Below are 18,236 nucleotides of genomic sequence, written 5' to 3' on the forward strand. Positions count from 1 at the left end.
GAGGTTACTGCAAACCAGACTCCAATCCAACATGGGAAGAACTAAATTTAAGCCTGGGGCTTAAGAGAAGCCACTGTTCCCGTCATTCTCCCCAGCAAGATGGCTGGGAGCGCAGTTCCATTGTATCCCAGGTGTCTGGTATATGCCTTACAAGATCAGTTAGTTATCAGTCATCAATGAAAAGCATCTAGAGACTATTTAATATGCTTGTCACATTCAGAATTACCAAAGGAGCTTGGAAAGCTGTAGCCAGGAGGATAGTTTAGTGGGCAAGAATGCTTGCTATGCAAGCTTGAGTACTTGGGTTCAAATCCCCACCACCGGGGGGGGGAGGTGGTCTGTCCAAATGCACAACCTGTCTTGTAGGGTGGAGACAGGACTGCTGGAACTGGCTGGCTGACAGCATAGCTCCAGGCTCAGAGAGACACTGTTCTCAAGGGGACAAGGCAGAATAGGGAAACCAAGACACGAATATTTAACAATTAAAAAGAAAATCTTTTCTCGATAAGGAATATAGTGTTTTGTTTTTTGTTCTTTTTTGGTTTTTCAAGACAGGGTTTCTCTGCGGCTTTGAAGGCTGTCCTAGAACTAGCTCTTGTAGATCAGGATGGACCGAACTCAAGAGATCCGAGTGCTGGGATCAAAGGCATGGGCCACCACCGGCGGGGATAAGGAATATAGCTAAGATAGCTAGATGCTAAGAGAAGTATGCCCCACAGAGAAGCCATGAACCCTGTGCCTCTGTCCCACAGGCTGGAAGACTATTCTGCTTATGTTGTAGCTCCAATTCCTACTTAGAATTTTTCAAATCATTTTAAATTTGTTACTCGTGTGTGTTTAATTAAAAAGTCAAAGGATACCTATTTGTCTAGTACTAAGCCTGCCTACCTTTACAAAGAATCTGAAACACTTCATAGTCGGAAGTAATGTTTATTCAGAAACACCATCCTCCCTGTACTGGCTAGTTTTGTGTGTCAACTTGACACAAGCTAGAGTCATCAGATAGGATAGAGCCTTAGTTGAGGAAATGCCTCCATGAGTCCCACCTGTAAGTCATTGTCTCATTTAGTGATCAATGGGGGAGGGCCCAGTCCAAGGTGGGTAGTGCCATCCCTGGGCTGCTGGTCCTCCTGGGAAGCCAGTAAGCAGCACCATTGCCTCTGCTGCCTCCGCATCAGTTTCTGCCTCCAGGTTCCTGCCCTGTTTGAGTTCCCGTCCTGACTTCCTTCAGCAAGTGTAAGACAAATAAACCCTTTTCTCCCCAACTTGCTCTTTGTCATGGTGTTTCATTGCAGTAACAGAAACCCTAACTAAGACACTCCCCAACTTCCAACTTAAACATGTCCCTACACCTCACCGCAAACACACAACAACAGATAATTTGGCAGCAAGAAAGTGGCCTTTATTTTACTATTTGTATAAAAGTGGAATTTAGATTCTAAGGTTCTTATTAAAAAACTATCAGCAATAGTTCTGAACATTCAGCAATGCTGACAGATTCCATGTTGCTGATACAAGCAAGGCTGTTATTCCATACTCAGAAACCAAGACTTGTCCCTAGACAGTCCATCAGACACCTGCCAGAGCTCAGGACCCATTTGTGACTGTGTCTTCTTCCATCTCTTCTTCTCCATCATCACTTGGCCCTGAAAAAACCCACAAAACCAGAAGTCATGTCAATTTTGTATTATCTGTCCACTCATCAGACATACACACATTAATAAAAAAAAAAAAGTGAATGAACATACAAATGGTTTTTAACTGTGTTCCACAATCTTGGTAGTTGGGTTTCTCTCTCTCTGCTTTTTTATTTTTATTTTTAAAAGATTTTTGGTTGCTGGACGGTAGTAGCACACCTTTAATCCCAGAACTCAGGAGGTAGAGTTGAGGCCAGCCTGATCTACAGAGTGAGTTCCAAGACAGCCAGGGCTACACAGAGAATCCCTGCCTCAAAAATCAAACAAAGAAAACAATTTTTTTGGCCAATATATTCTGAAAAAGAGAAAAAACAAAACAAAAATGCCAGGTGTGGTAGTATACGCCTTTAATCCTACCACCTAAGAGGTGGAGGCAGGCGGATTTCCCAGTTTGAGTCGAGCCTGGGATAGTGAATTCCAGGATAGCCAGGGCTATTAGAGAGATCCTATCTCCAAAAAGAAAAAGAAAAACAAACATTGGCCTCATTCAAATGTTTAGAGAAACGACTGAAGTTCAAGTCTATCTATCGCTTCTATAGTCAGAAGCTACCACGGCATGTTTGGCTGAAGTGGCAGCTTTTTACAGACTGCTCATAAAGTTGAACTTGAAGTTTTCTTAACAAACTCTTCCTGTTCATACCTCTACCTTGTAGCTTGAATGGATCTTGTACCCATACAGATACCTGAATATTTGGAAAAATTCATTTACCCTGTTTGTTGTTGATCTTTCAAATGTTGAGTCATTTCATGACATGTTATCATGAAAGCGAAACTCATTAATATTCCCACTGATTTCCCCAGAAATGTTTGTAAGTACTAGGAAGATGTCAACATTTTGCCAGTGGAACTACATTTTCTTTCTAGTAATGGTGAAGCTTGAACCCAGGGTCTCATTTGTGTTAGACAGAGCTCTATCAGACTTATATCCCCAGCCCAAGTTTTCCAAACTTTAATTTTTGCTTAAAATCTGCAATCTTATCATTGGTAATAAACACTGTCAGGTGCTGGGGATTACTCAAGGACTTAGTTCTAAAGAAAACCATTTCTATTTCTTCATCAAGGACAGAGAGTGGGTTTGATATGAATTTTACTAGAGTAGATGCAAGGAAGAACACAAGGACCATCACTGGGCCTCCTTGCTGGTACACAAAGCCAGCAGGGTTATTTACCCACTACTGCTTTTGCCCAACAGGGCAAACGGAAGAGCAAACATCTTGGAAGTTATTACAGATATAATTTACCTTGCATGTCCCCAGGGGCCCAGGAACCACACACCACCACCACCACTGATCTTAAAAATACCTCAAAGCCTCTCCCTGAGGAGCTACTGGCAATGAACAGCTGCTGAGGTAGGAAGTCATTTTCTTCAGTAGTGTAGTCATGGTAAGTTGCCCTGCCCCACGCTCATGCAAGCAACCTCGGCTAAACTCAATGGGTCACAAAACTAACAAACAAAACAGCTCAAAGACAATGATCCTTGAAAAACTGTCATGGTAGTGATCTCCAGGGATAATTTATACCAAAATCTGTACTATGTGTTTACTTTATTTGAATACTGTATCTCTAGTGCTCAACATGCTGTCTGACAAACATAGCATTCAAACATTACACTAGTTAACACCTACCCAAAACTTGCCCTGTGCTAAGTGTAATTATCACAATCCTCCCCCAAACCTTTGGATGATAGTAGTTATCTTAAATTTAAAGATGCAAATACTAGCCTAAGATGAAGAAACCTGCCCCAGGACAGTACTGCTCAGGCTCAGTGTAGTCAGTTCCACTAACCACTAAATTACCACTAATTATGGGATCTATGTTCCAGGAATTCTATCACTGGAGATTTCATTTTTTTGTGAAGATGAACATGACAGAGTACACTTACACAAACTACATGGTAAAAGTTATTAAACTACCTATCTGGTGAAGACAATTATAAACCTAGACTACATGTCACTGTTCTCAATAATACAGACAAGTGTTAAACAAAGGTAAGTACCTGTGCATCTACACCCATGTGAACATAGACAACATATAGTAAAAATACCAGGCAAAGCAATTTTTAAGCTGTTACTTTATAGTATACTCCATATACTATTGTATATGGAATGCATCAGTTCACTAAGATGCCCATTATGTACCATGTGACTTAGAAGTTCACAATCATCTATAGAATTTTGTTCTTTCTATGTTATAGAATGTTTTGCTACAATTTGTAAAGACCTCATAAATATCCCAATGCCCCCCCACTTCTTTCCTTCCTATTTTTCCTCTCTCTCTCTCTCTCTCTCTCTCTCTCTCTCTCTCTCTCTCTCTCTCTCCCTCCCTCCCTCCCTCCCTCCCTCCCTCCCTCCCTCCCTCCCTCCCTCCCTCCCTCCCTCCCTCCCTCCCTCCCTCCCTCTTTGAGAAAAGGTTTCCTGTAGCCCAAGCTGGTCTCAAGCTTGTTTCCTTGCCAAGCATGACCTTCAACTCCTGAGCCTCTTGCCTCAACCTCCCAAATATGGGGATTGCAGGCCTGTGTGGTCATGCCAACCAGGTGTTCCTCTGTCATCATTCCAAGTGTGATGTGTTGGAAGTGCATACAGAGCAGCTTTCTGACCTGCTCTGCGCTCTCTGCCAGGTATCTGGCCGGACTGCAGCAAGCCCTTCAGCCTCTCAACCTCAGCCAGCGTCGATGCATTTGCTATGGCATTCTGGGAAACACAGCAAAGGGAGATGGATGAGTACAAACCCCAAAAGACACTACAGAAATTCCTAGCAACTTCCCCCTAGAAAGTCAACCACATGGCTGTGTGGGGAAGAGCTTCACCTAGAAAGCACGCCATCACTTAGGAAGGGATTCGGCTTTTATAAAGGAGAAGAAGCAACCATTCCACAGGCCCTAACATTCAAGTTAAGTATGTTTGGAATTCTGTTACTGGAGACTAGGATTTTCTACAGATACTTCAACAGGATTTGTCAGCCAGCAAATCTTGGGAAGCAGAGAAACTAAGAATGCACACCAAAGTAACTAATTGCTCCAAGAAGTAAATGTATCCTGGGAGAAGGAGATACACACAGAGGCCTTTGATACAATTATACATTTATACAATTAATTCAAATCAAAGTCTGGCCAAACAGTATCTTTAAGGTAGCTTTTCTTGGACTGGAATTAACAGAGTCCTGACAACTATGGGATAATGGGATCTACTATGTTTAGCACTAGGATACACCACTGTCCTGATCCCATCTCTGCTCTCTCCAGTCTGATAACCCAAACACACACATTCGTACCTTGATTGCTTCTACATCCCCTGCAGATGGCCCACCTTTCTTTTTGTCAGTTGGCAAACCAGCACCTGGATTAAAACTTGGGAGGGAGAATATAAACGTTACACTCTGACTAGTGCAGGCTGCTTCTCTTACTTTCAAGAGCTTTGAAAGTAATTCAACCAGTGTAGTATCTTATCTTTGTTAACAAACTGATACAAGAACTCTCTCCTTCAGAAACACCACCCAATCCATCTTCTGATAGAGAAAGCAGGATGTTTAACAGCACATTAAGATGGTAAACCGAAATATATGCTCTGCTAACCTGGTAGAAACTTCCCGTGATGTACAGACCATGGATGGCCAGACACCATCATTCAAATGTAATACCACACTAACCAGTTTTGGGTTTAATTTTGTCGGAGGCAAACTGCCAGGCAGATAGTGTTTCTGAAGGTGAAGTGGAGTTAAGTTGGATATCCGTATCTTACGTTTTGCTTCTCCTGGCAATATCCTTTGCAAGCTGTGCACCCCGTTTGCCCTTGAACATTTTCTCTGCTTCCTGACGCTCCTACAGCGACACCACACACAGAGTTAATCAAAATAGGAATACCACATGCATTTAGATGCATTCCTTAGAAAACATGGAAGAGAATTCTCCTCAAGTATTCTGGGTTGGTAAAAACACCAAAAGCCAACTTTAAATTAGGAGACACAGTGGTCCAATCTTCTTGGGCAAAGTTCTCAAAAAGTACCCCCTCCTAGTTTCTAAGAGGGACTCCCAAGGAACAATAGAGAATAAGCACTTCCAACAAAGGAACAGCCATTCTAACAGGCAGAGCTGCTCAAAGCTGGGTTATATATGCTTTTGATGGGAACACATCTAAGCAGTCAATGCACTGTGTAATTCTAACATTTCACCAACTTTGAAATGGTCAACATCGCCCTACCATAAACTGCTGAGATGAAAACAACAAAAACCCCCCATGAGAACAATAAACAACCACGACTTAATGCTTTCTTTCCCACACATTAAATTTTAAAGTAATGGTAAAATACTAATTAAGCAACTTTAAAAGATCAGTCATGAAAGCGTAAGGGAAAGGACCGCTCTGTAATGACTCCAGCATGTATCAATACTCACTTTGAGTTTCACTTTCTGAAAGTCCAGCACTCTGACTTGTGGAACTTTGTAGATCACATAAAGTCGGTAATGCTTCTTATTTGTTACAGGATTTCTTAGGATGCTATAGAAAAGGGACAGTGCCAATCTTACTCACAGCATTCCATTTGAGAGGGTCATTTGAAAAGTGTAAAGACTATAAACCAAGAGAAAGCACACCATTCTTCCTACTTTACTGTTTAGTAGCAGCCTGATGGTGTTATTTCAAGACTTTTTAGTCGAGCTATCACAACAAGCGATTTCCATACCTTAGATACGTCAGTGATTTGAGAGACGCCAAAGGGTCCAGATCACCCTATAAAATAAGGGTCAAAGTAAGAACAAAGCTGATATACACACTACTATTCTGATATTCTGAAATGGCAAGTATCTTTGAAACAGTATCCACACTATCTTTTACCTTTTTTTTTTTTTAATTGCCCTGGCACCTAGTTCAATACTAACACAACACAACTGCCTAAATATCTTCAATCTAACAAACTGCTGAATGTATTCCAGTTTCTTTAAGTCTTGGCAGTAACAACACCTGTTTCAATAGAAGACAATAAAAAAATTGATTTCCCATAGCAATCTCAAAATGGCTACTAAGCAATGATTCAAAAGGAAACCAAAGCCAACATCACTGACTTACTTGGATCAAGCTATTTACATAGGAACCTCAAGCCAAGATCTTGGTCTAATGTGGGTTTTTTGTTGTTTGACACAGAATCTCCTATAGCTTGGGTTGGCCCTGAACTTGCTATGCAGCCTAAGATGATCTTTAATCCTGATCCTCCCAAGTGCTGGAATTATGGGTATATGCTGCCAAACTTGGTGCAAAATGTCCTTTCTTGTTAGTATATCCCAGTGGCCCTGGGGAGCATATTATCTTTGAGAGAGGGCCCTGTTATCTTAGCCCACCCTACCCCCATCTCTTCAAATATTTTCAAAGACAAGGTGACTAGCATAGTTCAAAAAATTATGGATGCCAGTCATGGTGGCACATGTCTTTATTCTAGCACTCAGGACACAGAGATAGACAAATCTCAGTGAGTCTGAGGTCACCTATTCTATACAGTGAGTTCTGGCTAACCAGGGCTACATATTCTCAAGTCTTCCCAAATTGTCCAGAAAACCATGATGGAACAAACATAACAACACTAAAAACCCATTATCCAAAGCTAACAAGCAAACTAGACAAGTAATTTCCTAGGAAACATATAATGGGAATAAGTAGGGACGCTAGCTACTTGACTTGAACAGCATTTGTGCAGAAAGAAGTAGAGGGAAGGCAAGAAGGTGTATATATATATATATATATATATATATATATATGTGTGTGTGTGTGTGTGTGTGTGTGTGTACACACACACACACACACACACACACACACACACACACACACACACACACACACATATGGTAAACCAGAGAACTAACAGATGTTCAGCTGGAGAGCAGTTGCCCAAGGATCTGCATGTTCCAATAATAAGTAGAGGAAGATCCAGACAGCGTGTGATGAGGCTACAGCAATGTGGATCCTCACACTGGTTATCTTTTTTCCCATTTGGCACAAAGTCTTGCTATACAGTCCTGGCTGGGCAAACTGTGTCCCTTCCAGTACAAGTGCTACATTGAGGGAAAAACCTGGGATAGAAACAAGCCAAACTAAGACTGGGCACTCATAACTAATAAGCCTCTGTGTATTTATTTGGGTGCTGGGCCCCTCAAAAAGAGAAAAGAGTAAAAGACCAAAATCACAACACAACAGATCTGTTTAAGAAAAAGAATAGCCGGGCCTGTAGTTCAGCAATAGGGGGCTTAACTAGCATCCAAAAGGTCCTACAATTCCACAATGTATCACCCAAGGCACTGACTCCAGAAAGAGCCCCTGCTGGAACCTTCTACAACCCAGCTGTATGCTGGTAGAGCACTGGCCTTAAAGCTGGGTGTAGTGGCTCATGTCTGTAATCCCTGCAATTTCGAGGCTAAGGCAAGAAGACTGTAATGAATTCAAGGCCAGCCTAGGCTACATACGGAGTTGCAAGTCAGCCTAGGTGACATGTTAAGGTTAAGAGACTGTCTCAAAATACAACATAGGCTAATAGCTGATCTAGACTGCCTACCACAAATGTGATGGTAAGACCCTATTGGTGAAAGCACCACACACTTTCATCACAGGACATGAGAAATCAAGTTGGTACTGCCCCAGGAAGCTTCCTACTAGCTGGCTAGTGTTCAAAGTAGCAGAAGTTCTATGCAGGCTGCTGAGGAAAGATGTCATCAATTTTCATGCCCAGCTCAGTAACGACCATGTGGCAGTGACCCACGGGCACAGTGGTGGCACAAATGTCATGATATAAACAACTATTTTCTGGTTTGATCTTAGACCCACCTCCACAGGAGGAATTGCATGCCTGGGACAATAACTCCGGCTAAGAACCCATAGTTGGGCGGCTCACAGGGTCTAGAGCTCACCCTACTATTATTATCTTGCTAAGTGGATATAGCCTCAAAGTGCTCTCTTAATATGTATCTCTATCCCCACAGATGAGTAGTGCAGCTCCTGGACCTCATCAGAAGAAGCTCACGACTGGCCAAAGTGTAGAGAATGCATGTTTCTGGAGGACTGAGCTACAATAGGATATCTCTATCACTCCTCTTCTCTGCAAGGCTCAGTCTGTTGCGGCAGGGCAAGGGGAAAGACTGCAAGAGCCCAAAGGGAAGACCAGGCAATACAGTGTCTTCTGAACATGGCGGGACCACCATGCGCATGAACTCACAGCAGCTGTGGTCATCTGCACAGGACCAAGCCAGTCAATATTCTTGCAATGAAGAGGGCTGGCTGGTGGGGAGAGAGAACCAGCGGGGGGGCTCACAAGGAACTTTTCAGTTGGGGCAACTGGGGGAGGGAGAGTCAGTATTCTTGAAGGGCGTGGCTTCTGGTAGGTCAACCATTCTTCTGTAGATGGCCCAGCCTCATAACCCAGAGTATATGGCTAGCACAAATAGGACATGGTGGTTTTAAAGGGGTGGGGGGGGGGCATGGTGGCATATGCCTTTAGTCCCAGCACTCTCTGAGAGGCAGAGGCAGGAGCTCTGTGAATTCCAGGACCATTGAAAGATCCTGTCTCACCAAAAAGAGGAGGAAATTAAGTTGTGAGAAGGTGGGAGGCAGGTATGGAAGGAACTGAAAGTGAGTATGACCGAAATTCATTGTATACATGTATTAAATTCTCAAAGAATGAAAATACTGTAGTAAAAGATAGTTGTTGAGAAGGGCAAAGGTATTGGTTGACTTTAAACTGTTGAAATTGCTGGCTATGAATAGAAATAGACACAGCAAATAATTTGTAAACCATTTGAAGGAAAAATGGAATGACAGAAACAGACAGCACACACATGTACCCAATAAAAAGTAACCCAACAGATGTCACAGAGGAAGCGCCCCTCCAGACAAACTGTGATATACCAATAACACTATTACATGTAAGTAGGATATAGGCGACGTATTTGAAAGACAGGCTAATAGTGGACTTAAATGAAATTCTATCATCAGAGCTGGAGAGCTGGCTTAATATTTAAGAATATTTCTTGCTCTCACACAGAAGCCAGGTTTGATTCCCAGCACTCTTGTGGCTTACAGTCATCTGTAGCTCCAGTTTTAGGGGATCTGATGCTCTTCTGAGCTGTGTGGGCACAAGGCTCATACATGGTATACATATACACATGCAGGCCAAACAATCATATACATAAATCTAAACACTTTTAAATATCCTATCATATGAAGTTTTTGAGAGGCAATAAAAGTGAATTTCTGGATAAAAAAAAGATTTGTCATGGAAGCATTTAAACAAAAAAAGCTTGTTTGGACTTATATATTACATTATATAAACCTCAAGGCCAAACAGTATTAACAGAGAATCCTCACCCCAATCAAAAGGTTCAACTGCCAGGATAATATTGGCGATATTTAAAACTTATATGTATTAAGATATCTAAAATTGACAAAACTCCAGATAGGTGATTAAATCTATTATCATGACATGAAATTGTAACATACCGCTTTCAGTGGTGTGTGTGTGTGTGTGTGTGTGTGTGTGTGAGAAGTTAGGTTGGTTGGCCAGAGAGTCCCAAGGATTTAACTCTGCCTCCTCTTCACTGCTGTAACTGCAAACTAGAACCTCTATGCCCAGTTTTAAAACATGGATTCTGGAGTTAGAATCCAGTCTTCATGCTTATGTGGTAAGAGATCTATTGACTGACTATCTCATGAGACTCAGACAGGCATTTTAAAACTTGCTAGCAGCTATATTTACATAGAAAACAGGTAAAACCAAATTTAAACTCTTATCTAAAATATCAATGCACTATATATATAAAAAGCCACTAAGAAAGTTTACACCTTCATTTTTAATACTAAGCCTGAAATCTGGCATATATTTTATAGTTCTGCCTATCTCACTTAAGAACTAAGGTTAGGGTACCACACTACAATCCTTCACAACATGGGAGTCTTTTTGTATATGGGAGGGAAAGGCAAGTTTCGACAAAACATCAGAAACATTAATGATAGTGACCGATAAACAAGACTGCATGGGAACGTTCCTACCCAGACACCCAGAGTCAGAAGCCAAAAGGGGGCAAAGAGATCTTCAACATACATTATCCAAATGCCTTGCCAATTCCCAACACAAAAACAAACCAAACCAACACAACAAAAACCATAATTAAAAAACAAAAAAACACCCAAAAGGCTTGGAATAGTAAAACAGTTATGAAAAAACCCAAAGAGAAACTAGGAGATGACATTTTGAAGCAGGAAGTACACTTAACCTTTCTCCTTAAATACAGTTTCGTCCATTCAACTTACCAGTTCCACTAGACTGTTGTTGGTGAGGATGAGTTCTGTCAGACAAGGAAGAGCCTGATCAAGCCCCTCTCCTATACGGCTACAATAAAAACAGAAAGACTCTCAGTGACAGCAATAAACAAACCAACGTTTATCTCCATCCTTACAAGTATCTAACACCTCAATGTTAGAATAACCCTCTCCCACATCCCATCTCAAGGACGGACAGCAGCAGAGGAAGCCCCGTGTGAGGCTCAGGCTCAGCGACAGGGATGGATGACCTCAGAAACCCATGCATGCCTCCTGGCCTTTTTTCCACGGCCAAGTGGTCTAGTGCAACCCAAAGAAAGGTGGAATTCCAGGGTAGAAAAAAAAAATTACAACTTTTTGTTCAGAAAACTCAAAAACCAATGATTCTGCATTCACAGAGCTAGTGTAACACATTCACCCGAAGAAAATATTAATCATGAAAATGGCTCCTACCTAAACACACCACTCAGAACTTTGATGTGTATGGGTATTTTGCCTGCATTTTGTCTGTATACCAATTATATGCTTGGTGACTGCAGAAAAGGGCCTCGAATTCCCTGGAACTGGAATTGTGAGCTGCCAGGCTGGTCTGGGAGGGAGAAGAACCCAGGTCATCTGAACTGGAAAAGGAGCTGCCAGTACTCTTAACCATTGAGCCATGTCACCAGCCTTTGGAATCTTTCCTTAATAAGCTTTGCCTACAGTAATGCCAGTCCCCTGACAATAATTCCAACAAGATCCTAACAGAAACACCAGTACCAGGCATGAGAAACCTTCTTTAATAACCATATTAATAAAATTTTTATATAAAGCTGATAAACAGCCAGGTGGTAGTGTATACATTCAATTCCAGCCCTTGGCAAGCAGAGGGAGAAGGATCTCTGTGAGTTTGAGGCCAGTCTGGTCTACCGATTGAGTTCCAAGACAGGCTCCAAAGTTACACAGAGAAAACCCTGTCTCAAGAAAAACAAAAAACAAAAAACAAAAACAAAAACAAAAAAAAAACCAAATAAACAAAAAGGATGTTATTGAGACAGGGTCTCACTATATAGTATCAGCTGGAACTTGCTATGGAGACAAGGCTGGCCTGCCTCAGCCTTCCCAAGTGTTAGGATTAAAGGTAGGCACCACTATACCTGGCTTTTATAAATCTTTTTATTATGATGCTGTTGGTAATTGCTCTAGAATCTGAAATGTATACATAGCAACACGTTTTAAATTTAACTTCAAAGTTTAGTATCACTATGAATACTAAAGATCTCTGAAGAGTGGCAAGTAAGGTCAGACCAACTCACACGTTAGTCTCCCAATCTCTTAGGAAAAGCGCTCGATTCATTTCTCCCTCTAAGAAGAGGCATGGAGAGGCTGGAGTGCTGGCTGCTTTTCCAGAGGATCCAGACTCTATTCTTAGTGCCCACAGGACAGCTCACAACTGTCTGTAATTACAGCTCCAGGAGAACTCACACCCTCTTCTGGCCTCTGAAGGAACCACACAGGTATATAGATAGTACAGACACACTTGCAAGCACTAATATACATAAAATAAAAACTAAAGACAAACAAACAAACAGTATCTTCAGGGAACATTGTAACATCCCTTTCAAGGTAGAAAGTATTCTCTCTAGCAGACACTCACCAAATTCTGTTGTTGTTCACTAATAATGTTTTCAGTCTTCTCAATAAAGGAAAACCATCCAGTTTCCTGATCTCATTGTCAGAAAAATCAATAGCATCAAACTGGTCTAAGGTAGCACCTAGATTTTCAATGACAGGAATTTTATATCCTGTAGAGGGGGAAAAATACATACAACAAATATTAATATAAATGAAAGGTCCTGAAAACAGCAGGAGTATCTAATTGTAATTAATACTTCATTCAAGAAGTATTAAACTGGCCCCGGGGGCCATGTCACATGCTGCACAAAACATACTGAAGATAAATGGCAAATGCGTTACAGGGTCCTTACTGTCTCGAAGCGCGTGGCCGTGCACTAAACTTGAAGAGGAGGGTGAAGGCAAGAACAAGAACACAGGAGCATACTTACTAATATTGGTGCCTACAGCTTATGAGAACATCTACAAGGTATTCACACTGTTCAAAGTCCTTAGAGTATTAGGCTCAATGTCAAATCAACACTGTTTACTGCTGATGCCCACATCTTGCTGGGACACTGGTGACCAGCTTTCTCAACCATTCACATAACTCATTGGTAGATCCTCATGGTATCCTGACACACTCTCCTCTCCACCAGCTCCAATGCAGAGCTGAAAATGGTGTTATACAACCACAAATCACACTGCGAGCATCCCCTTGGCTGTCTAATGGGCATAAACATCGAGCTAGGTGCCAAAGGAAGAGGAGAAACTTAGTGCACAACTCAGCTGTGAAGGAGTGCAATAAGATAAGCATTCTCAAGACGGCATGGCCTTCAGTGAGACCAAAAATGTGCCAAGACAGTAAAAGGGTCCAGATGTCCCTGAAACGGACTTAAAGCTAACGTCTACAACAGCAGCACTAGGATTTTCTACAGGTCAGCAAGGGATTTTAGCAAATGGTAGAGTATAGTTCCCCCAGACTGTGCTTGCCTCAAGTCACAGTTACATAATCTTGACCCCTTTCAAAGCCATCTCCTGAAAAGTTGATAATTGTACTTGCAATGCTATATTTTGTTATTGTTGTGCTGGGATTAAAGGCGTGCGCCACCAACGCCCGGCTTGCTTTGTTTTTAAACCAAGCTGTTTTCAGCAGGTTAGTGTTCACCACTCCTCACACGGAAGTGATGATTACAAACCTTGGTCACACAGATCAAGACAGAAAACACCTTCACAAAAGTGAATTATCAGGGGCTGGGGATCTGGTTCTGTGGGGCGAGTGCTTGTCTATCATGAACAAAATCCTGGGTTGATCCGCAGCCCCATATAAACATGGGGCACACATTTAAACCCAGCGCCAGGAAGTGGAGGCAAGAGGGTCGGAAGTTCGAGATAACTCTTTAGGTACACAGCGGTTTGAAGCCAGCTCTGAGTGCAGGAGACGCTGTCTCAAAAACAAATGAGCAAACCCAAAAGGGATTTACTGTATAATTAAGATAACTTCGACAAATATCTAATCCACCCTCGCAAGTCACATTAACGCATTTGCTAAAAACCAGCCGCTCGCCGTCCGGTATATACCATTTTTTACTTTCCGGGCCCGCCAACAGTTCAGGCTGCTGAGCATGCCGGGCAAAGCCTAACGGACACGGACCCGGGAAGGAATCGAGAAGCCGTGTCTGTTAGCAGGAGCGGGTAACAGACGGCTCCAGAGGGACTGTCGATCGGGGGTACCCCAGACCCGGGCGGGAGGCCCGCGGGCCAGGCTCCGGCCTCCGCGCACGCGGCGGGGCCCGCTCCTCCCGGCCGCGCGCCGAGCCGGGACACAGCCCGCGCTCCCCCAGACTCACCGCGAAGGTCCAGCTCGCGGTCCCGCACGGCATTGGTGTACTGCGCCGCCTGCTCGATCAGCTCCGCCGTCAGCTTCACCATCCTGCCGCTGCCGAGTCCCCTCGCCTCGGCCACCGGCCTGCGCCTCCCGCCAGTGCCGCGTCCCAGAGTGCACCGCGCCCGCAGCCAGACAAAACCAATCCGAGCCGCGCTCACCTCGACCACCAGGCTAAAGCAATCGAAGGCACCGCCGGGCGTTGCGATCGTTGTCTTCTCTTCTAGGTTCTCGGAGGGAGCGTTCCTGGAGCGTGGAGAGACTAGATTCCAGACGTTTGTGTCCAAAAGATAAGAACACGAGAGAGGCACTCTCACTTCAGTGAACCTCCAGGCAGGGGTGTTTGGGATCGTCCCCTTCTGCATCCAACAGGGGGCGGAGACTCCGCCAAGGCTCCTGGGATCTAGGTTCCTGAGCCAAATCTGGGGTTCAGCAGAGACAAGGCTGGGCCAGTCGGTTGGACTACCTTAAGATAGGCTACATCCGAGCTAGTATGGTCACCTTAAAGCCCCAGGGTGGACTTGAGGCCTCTAGACATTTAAGTATTGATATCGAGGGGCTAACCGGTTTAGGGACCCTTGCTGCTTTTGCAAAGGACTTTTGCAAAAGGAGTTCTCATTCCAGTACCCAGTTGTGCACCTCACAAAACTACTTGTAACTACAGCCTCAAGGGATTCGTCGCCCATTTCTAACCTCCTCGGACACCCTCAATCACATAAATAAAAATGAAATAAATCTTAAATGTTATTCATATTTATTATAGGGTGGGCGTGGTGGGGAACGTCTTTAATCCCAGCACTTGGGAGGCCAGGTCTGTGAGATGCAGACCAGGCCATTCTGATCTACAGAGCGAGTTCCAGGACAACCAGGGCTACACAGAGAAAACTCGGCTTGAAAAAACAAACAGCAACAAAATTCATATGAAGAGCATGGAAGTACTCGCATCAGAAACCTGACATTTGATGAATGCCAACAGAGTGAACATGCACACCTGCAGAGCCTTGGTCTCTGTCCCCACAGACGACTAGGAACCCAATTCCACGAATTGGTGCGCTTATTTTTGATCTTAGCTTATTAGTTAGTGTGTGGATGCCAGGGGAGGCTGCTGGCCTGAGGTTCCCTGGAGCTAGCTGTAGCAATCCTGTGGACATGAGTATTATAGACTGAACTCCAGTCCTCTGCAAGAGCAGAAAAGCGCTCTTTAAATCTTTTTTTTTAATTACCTGTATATCTTTGTGGTTTTGTGCACATACCCACAGAGTTCAGAGATGCTTCATTCTCTGAGACTGGAGTTACAGGTGGTTGCTGGAAATGAACTCAGGTCCTCTGAAAGAACTCTATGCACTCTTAATAGCTAAGTCATGGGATGGCTTTGAACATCTCACCCTCCTGCCTCCACCTTCAAGTGCTGGGATTATTGGCTTGAGTTCATGTAGTGGTGGGAATGGACTCTGAGTTTCTGTGCATGCTGAGGCAGGTACTCTACTAACTGAGCCACATCCCCAGCCCTGACTTTGGTTATTCTAAGACAGGGTTTCACATGTAGTTCAGTCTGGCCTGTAGGTCACTGCAATCCTTCCAGCTCAGTCCCAAGTGCTGTGGTTACAGGTAGCACTACTGAAATGGCTAAGATAATGCCATCGTGTCCCGACTCTGTTTTGTGCCTAGACATTCCACAGCTTCCCCTCCCTCTCCAAGGGCCACAGATCTTGGCAATGCTTTTGGGACTGTGCATGTCCCTGGTCATGGTCCAGATGTGTTATCCAGAATAATTGATGTTTGTGCAGGCTAACATATAGAATTCGGGTAACTAAGACGAAGTGCAAATCAGAAGTAATTGTCATATGGTGTCTGGAGAATACTACCAAGCTCTGCACAATGACAAATGTTGTGCTGATCCCCCTCAAACATTGATGTGATTGTGCCTTTTTGTCTTTTAAAATGCTGTACTCCTGAGTTTCAGCACCAAGAGACTCTGAGGTCACTCTTGGTTGCGGGCTAATAATGGGACTTAGATACTCCTGCTTGGCTCAGTTTTTGTGATTGTCAATAACCATCTCACATGGGTCATTTCACCACCATACCCAGAAGATCATTGCACCCTTTTTGTTGTTGTTGTTGTTTTTCAAGGCAGGGTTTCTCTATGTAGCCCTGACTGTCCTGGAATGCGCTTTGTATACCAGGCTTGACTAGAACTCCAAGATCCATCTGCCTCTGCCTTTGAGTGCTGGGATTAAAGGCAAGTGCCACCACCACCCAGCTATGATCATTGCTTTTTTATTTGTGTGTGTGTGTGTGTGTGTGTGTGTGTGTGTGTGTAGCAAACGCACTTGTGTTTGTGGGTGCACCAACTTGTGGGCATCTGGGGGGTAGAGGAGGGAGTGTCCTGCTCTAGTACTCTCTGTCTTATTCCCTTGAGATAAGGTCTCCCACTGAACCTAGAGGTAGGCTGGTGATAAGCAAGCCCCTCCGTGATCCTTGTGTGCCACTGTATCCCCCAGCACTGGGGCTATAGGCCCACACTTCCACACCTGGCTTTTTATGTGGGTCTTGGGGACTTGAACTCAGGTTCTCATGTTGGTGCAGCAAGCACTCTTCATTGCTGACCCCTTTCCATAGCTCTGTCTTTTGTTTTGATGGCATGTGTCATGCACCAAGGGACATTGAGGTAGTATGCCTCAGAGCAACTTAATGGCAGAAAGGTTTGTTTTGGCTTACGATTAGGTATACATCCACTATCATTGTGGTCGTGATGTGGAAGTCATGGCTGTAGTCATTTGAGGCAGCTGCTCACTTTGCATCTGCAGTCAGGCAGTGGAGAGAGATGATGTTGTAACCAATTCACTTTTTCTTTTTTTATTTGGCTGTGAACCCAGTTCATGGGATAGCATTACGTTTATTCATAGTGGGTCTTTTTCAATTAAACTTATCGGGAACTACCCTCCTCCCAGACACACCTCACTAATGCAGTCTGCCAGGAATCAGTCTGGAATCAATATAGGAAGGAATTGACCAAGATATATTTTCCCCATCTGAAAACTAAGTTGACTCAACACCATCCTTTCCACACTGCTCTCCAAAGCCACTCTTGTCGAAACCAAGTTTCCAAACTTGTGACAGTCTGCTTTTGGACTAGCTGTTCTGTTCCATGGGCTTACTTGCATAATAACATAGTGTTTTAATAGTACATGCTTTAAAAAGAACATTCAAGCTTCACCTTTTATCATTACTTCAGTTATGCTTGTCTTTTATAACTTTTTTTATAACTTTTAGATGTAAAACTTAGCTACATCTTATATCTGAAAAGAATCTTTGTGCTGGGCAGCGGTGGCCACCACTGCCACACACCTTTAATCCTAGCACTCAGGAGGCAGAGGTAGGTGGATCTCTGTGAGTCCAAGGCCAGCCTGGCCTACAGAGTGAGTTCCAGGATAACCAGGGCCACACAGAGAAACCCTGTCTTGAAAAAACAAAACAAAACAAAACAAAAACAGCCCCAAACAACAAATTCCTTAGTGTGTACTATATTGATTGAACCTGTAGGTAAATAGGAAACATATTCTTACAATGTTGAGTATGCTAGTTTCTGAACATGGTGTAACTTTACATTTATTAAATTTTTTTGAGCTTCAGGAGTGTTTGAAATTTCTGATAGAGACCCTTTATAAAGTTTAGTCTAGGATGATCATGTGTAAAAGTATCTTTTATTGATGAATCCATGTTCTAATTTTCAAAGTTTGTTTATTTATTTATTTAAGCTTTGGATATGTG

The 18,236-nt window shown here is 43.2% G+C and overlaps 1 protein-coding gene across 3 annotated transcripts; it reads right to left on the reverse strand.

Annotated features, from left to right (window-relative positions):
* Positions 1 to 1,380: 1,380 nt before the first annotated feature.
* Snrpa1 (small nuclear ribonucleoprotein polypeptide A') lies at positions 1,381 to 14,788 on the reverse strand. Of its 3 annotated transcripts, none has more exons than XM_005084421.4 (9): positions 14,431 to 14,771; positions 12,624 to 12,771; positions 10,979 to 11,057; positions 6,375 to 6,421; positions 6,088 to 6,190; positions 5,435 to 5,514; positions 4,968 to 5,043; positions 4,294 to 4,387; positions 1,381 to 1,646 (listed from the first exon to the last, which is right to left on the reverse strand). In XM_005084421.4, the coding sequence occupies exons 1-9, from the start codon at positions 14,510 to 14,512 to the stop codon at positions 1,588 to 1,590; spliced, it is 768 nt and encodes a 255-aa protein (XP_005084478.3). In that variant the 5' UTR covers positions 14,513 to 14,771; the 3' UTR covers positions 1,381 to 1,587. The 3 variants fall into 3 exon arrangements, with proteins under 3 accessions (XP_005084478.3, XP_040586631.1, XP_021091178.1); XM_040730697.1 differs by lacking the exon at positions 14,431 to 14,771 and adding an exon at positions 14,162 to 14,340; XM_021235519.2 differs by lacking the exon at positions 5,435 to 5,514 and having other exon boundaries at positions 4,968 to 5,108; positions 14,431 to 14,788.
* Positions 14,789 to 18,236: the final 3,448 nt, after the last annotated feature.

This window comes from Mesocricetus auratus, unplaced genomic scaffold (assembly GCF_017639785.1).
Source record: "Mesocricetus auratus isolate SY011 unplaced genomic scaffold, BCM_Maur_2.0 Super-Scaffold_4256, whole genome shotgun sequence".
In the NCBI taxonomy this organism is placed as follows: Eukaryota; Metazoa; Chordata; class Mammalia; order Rodentia; family Cricetidae; genus Mesocricetus; species Mesocricetus auratus.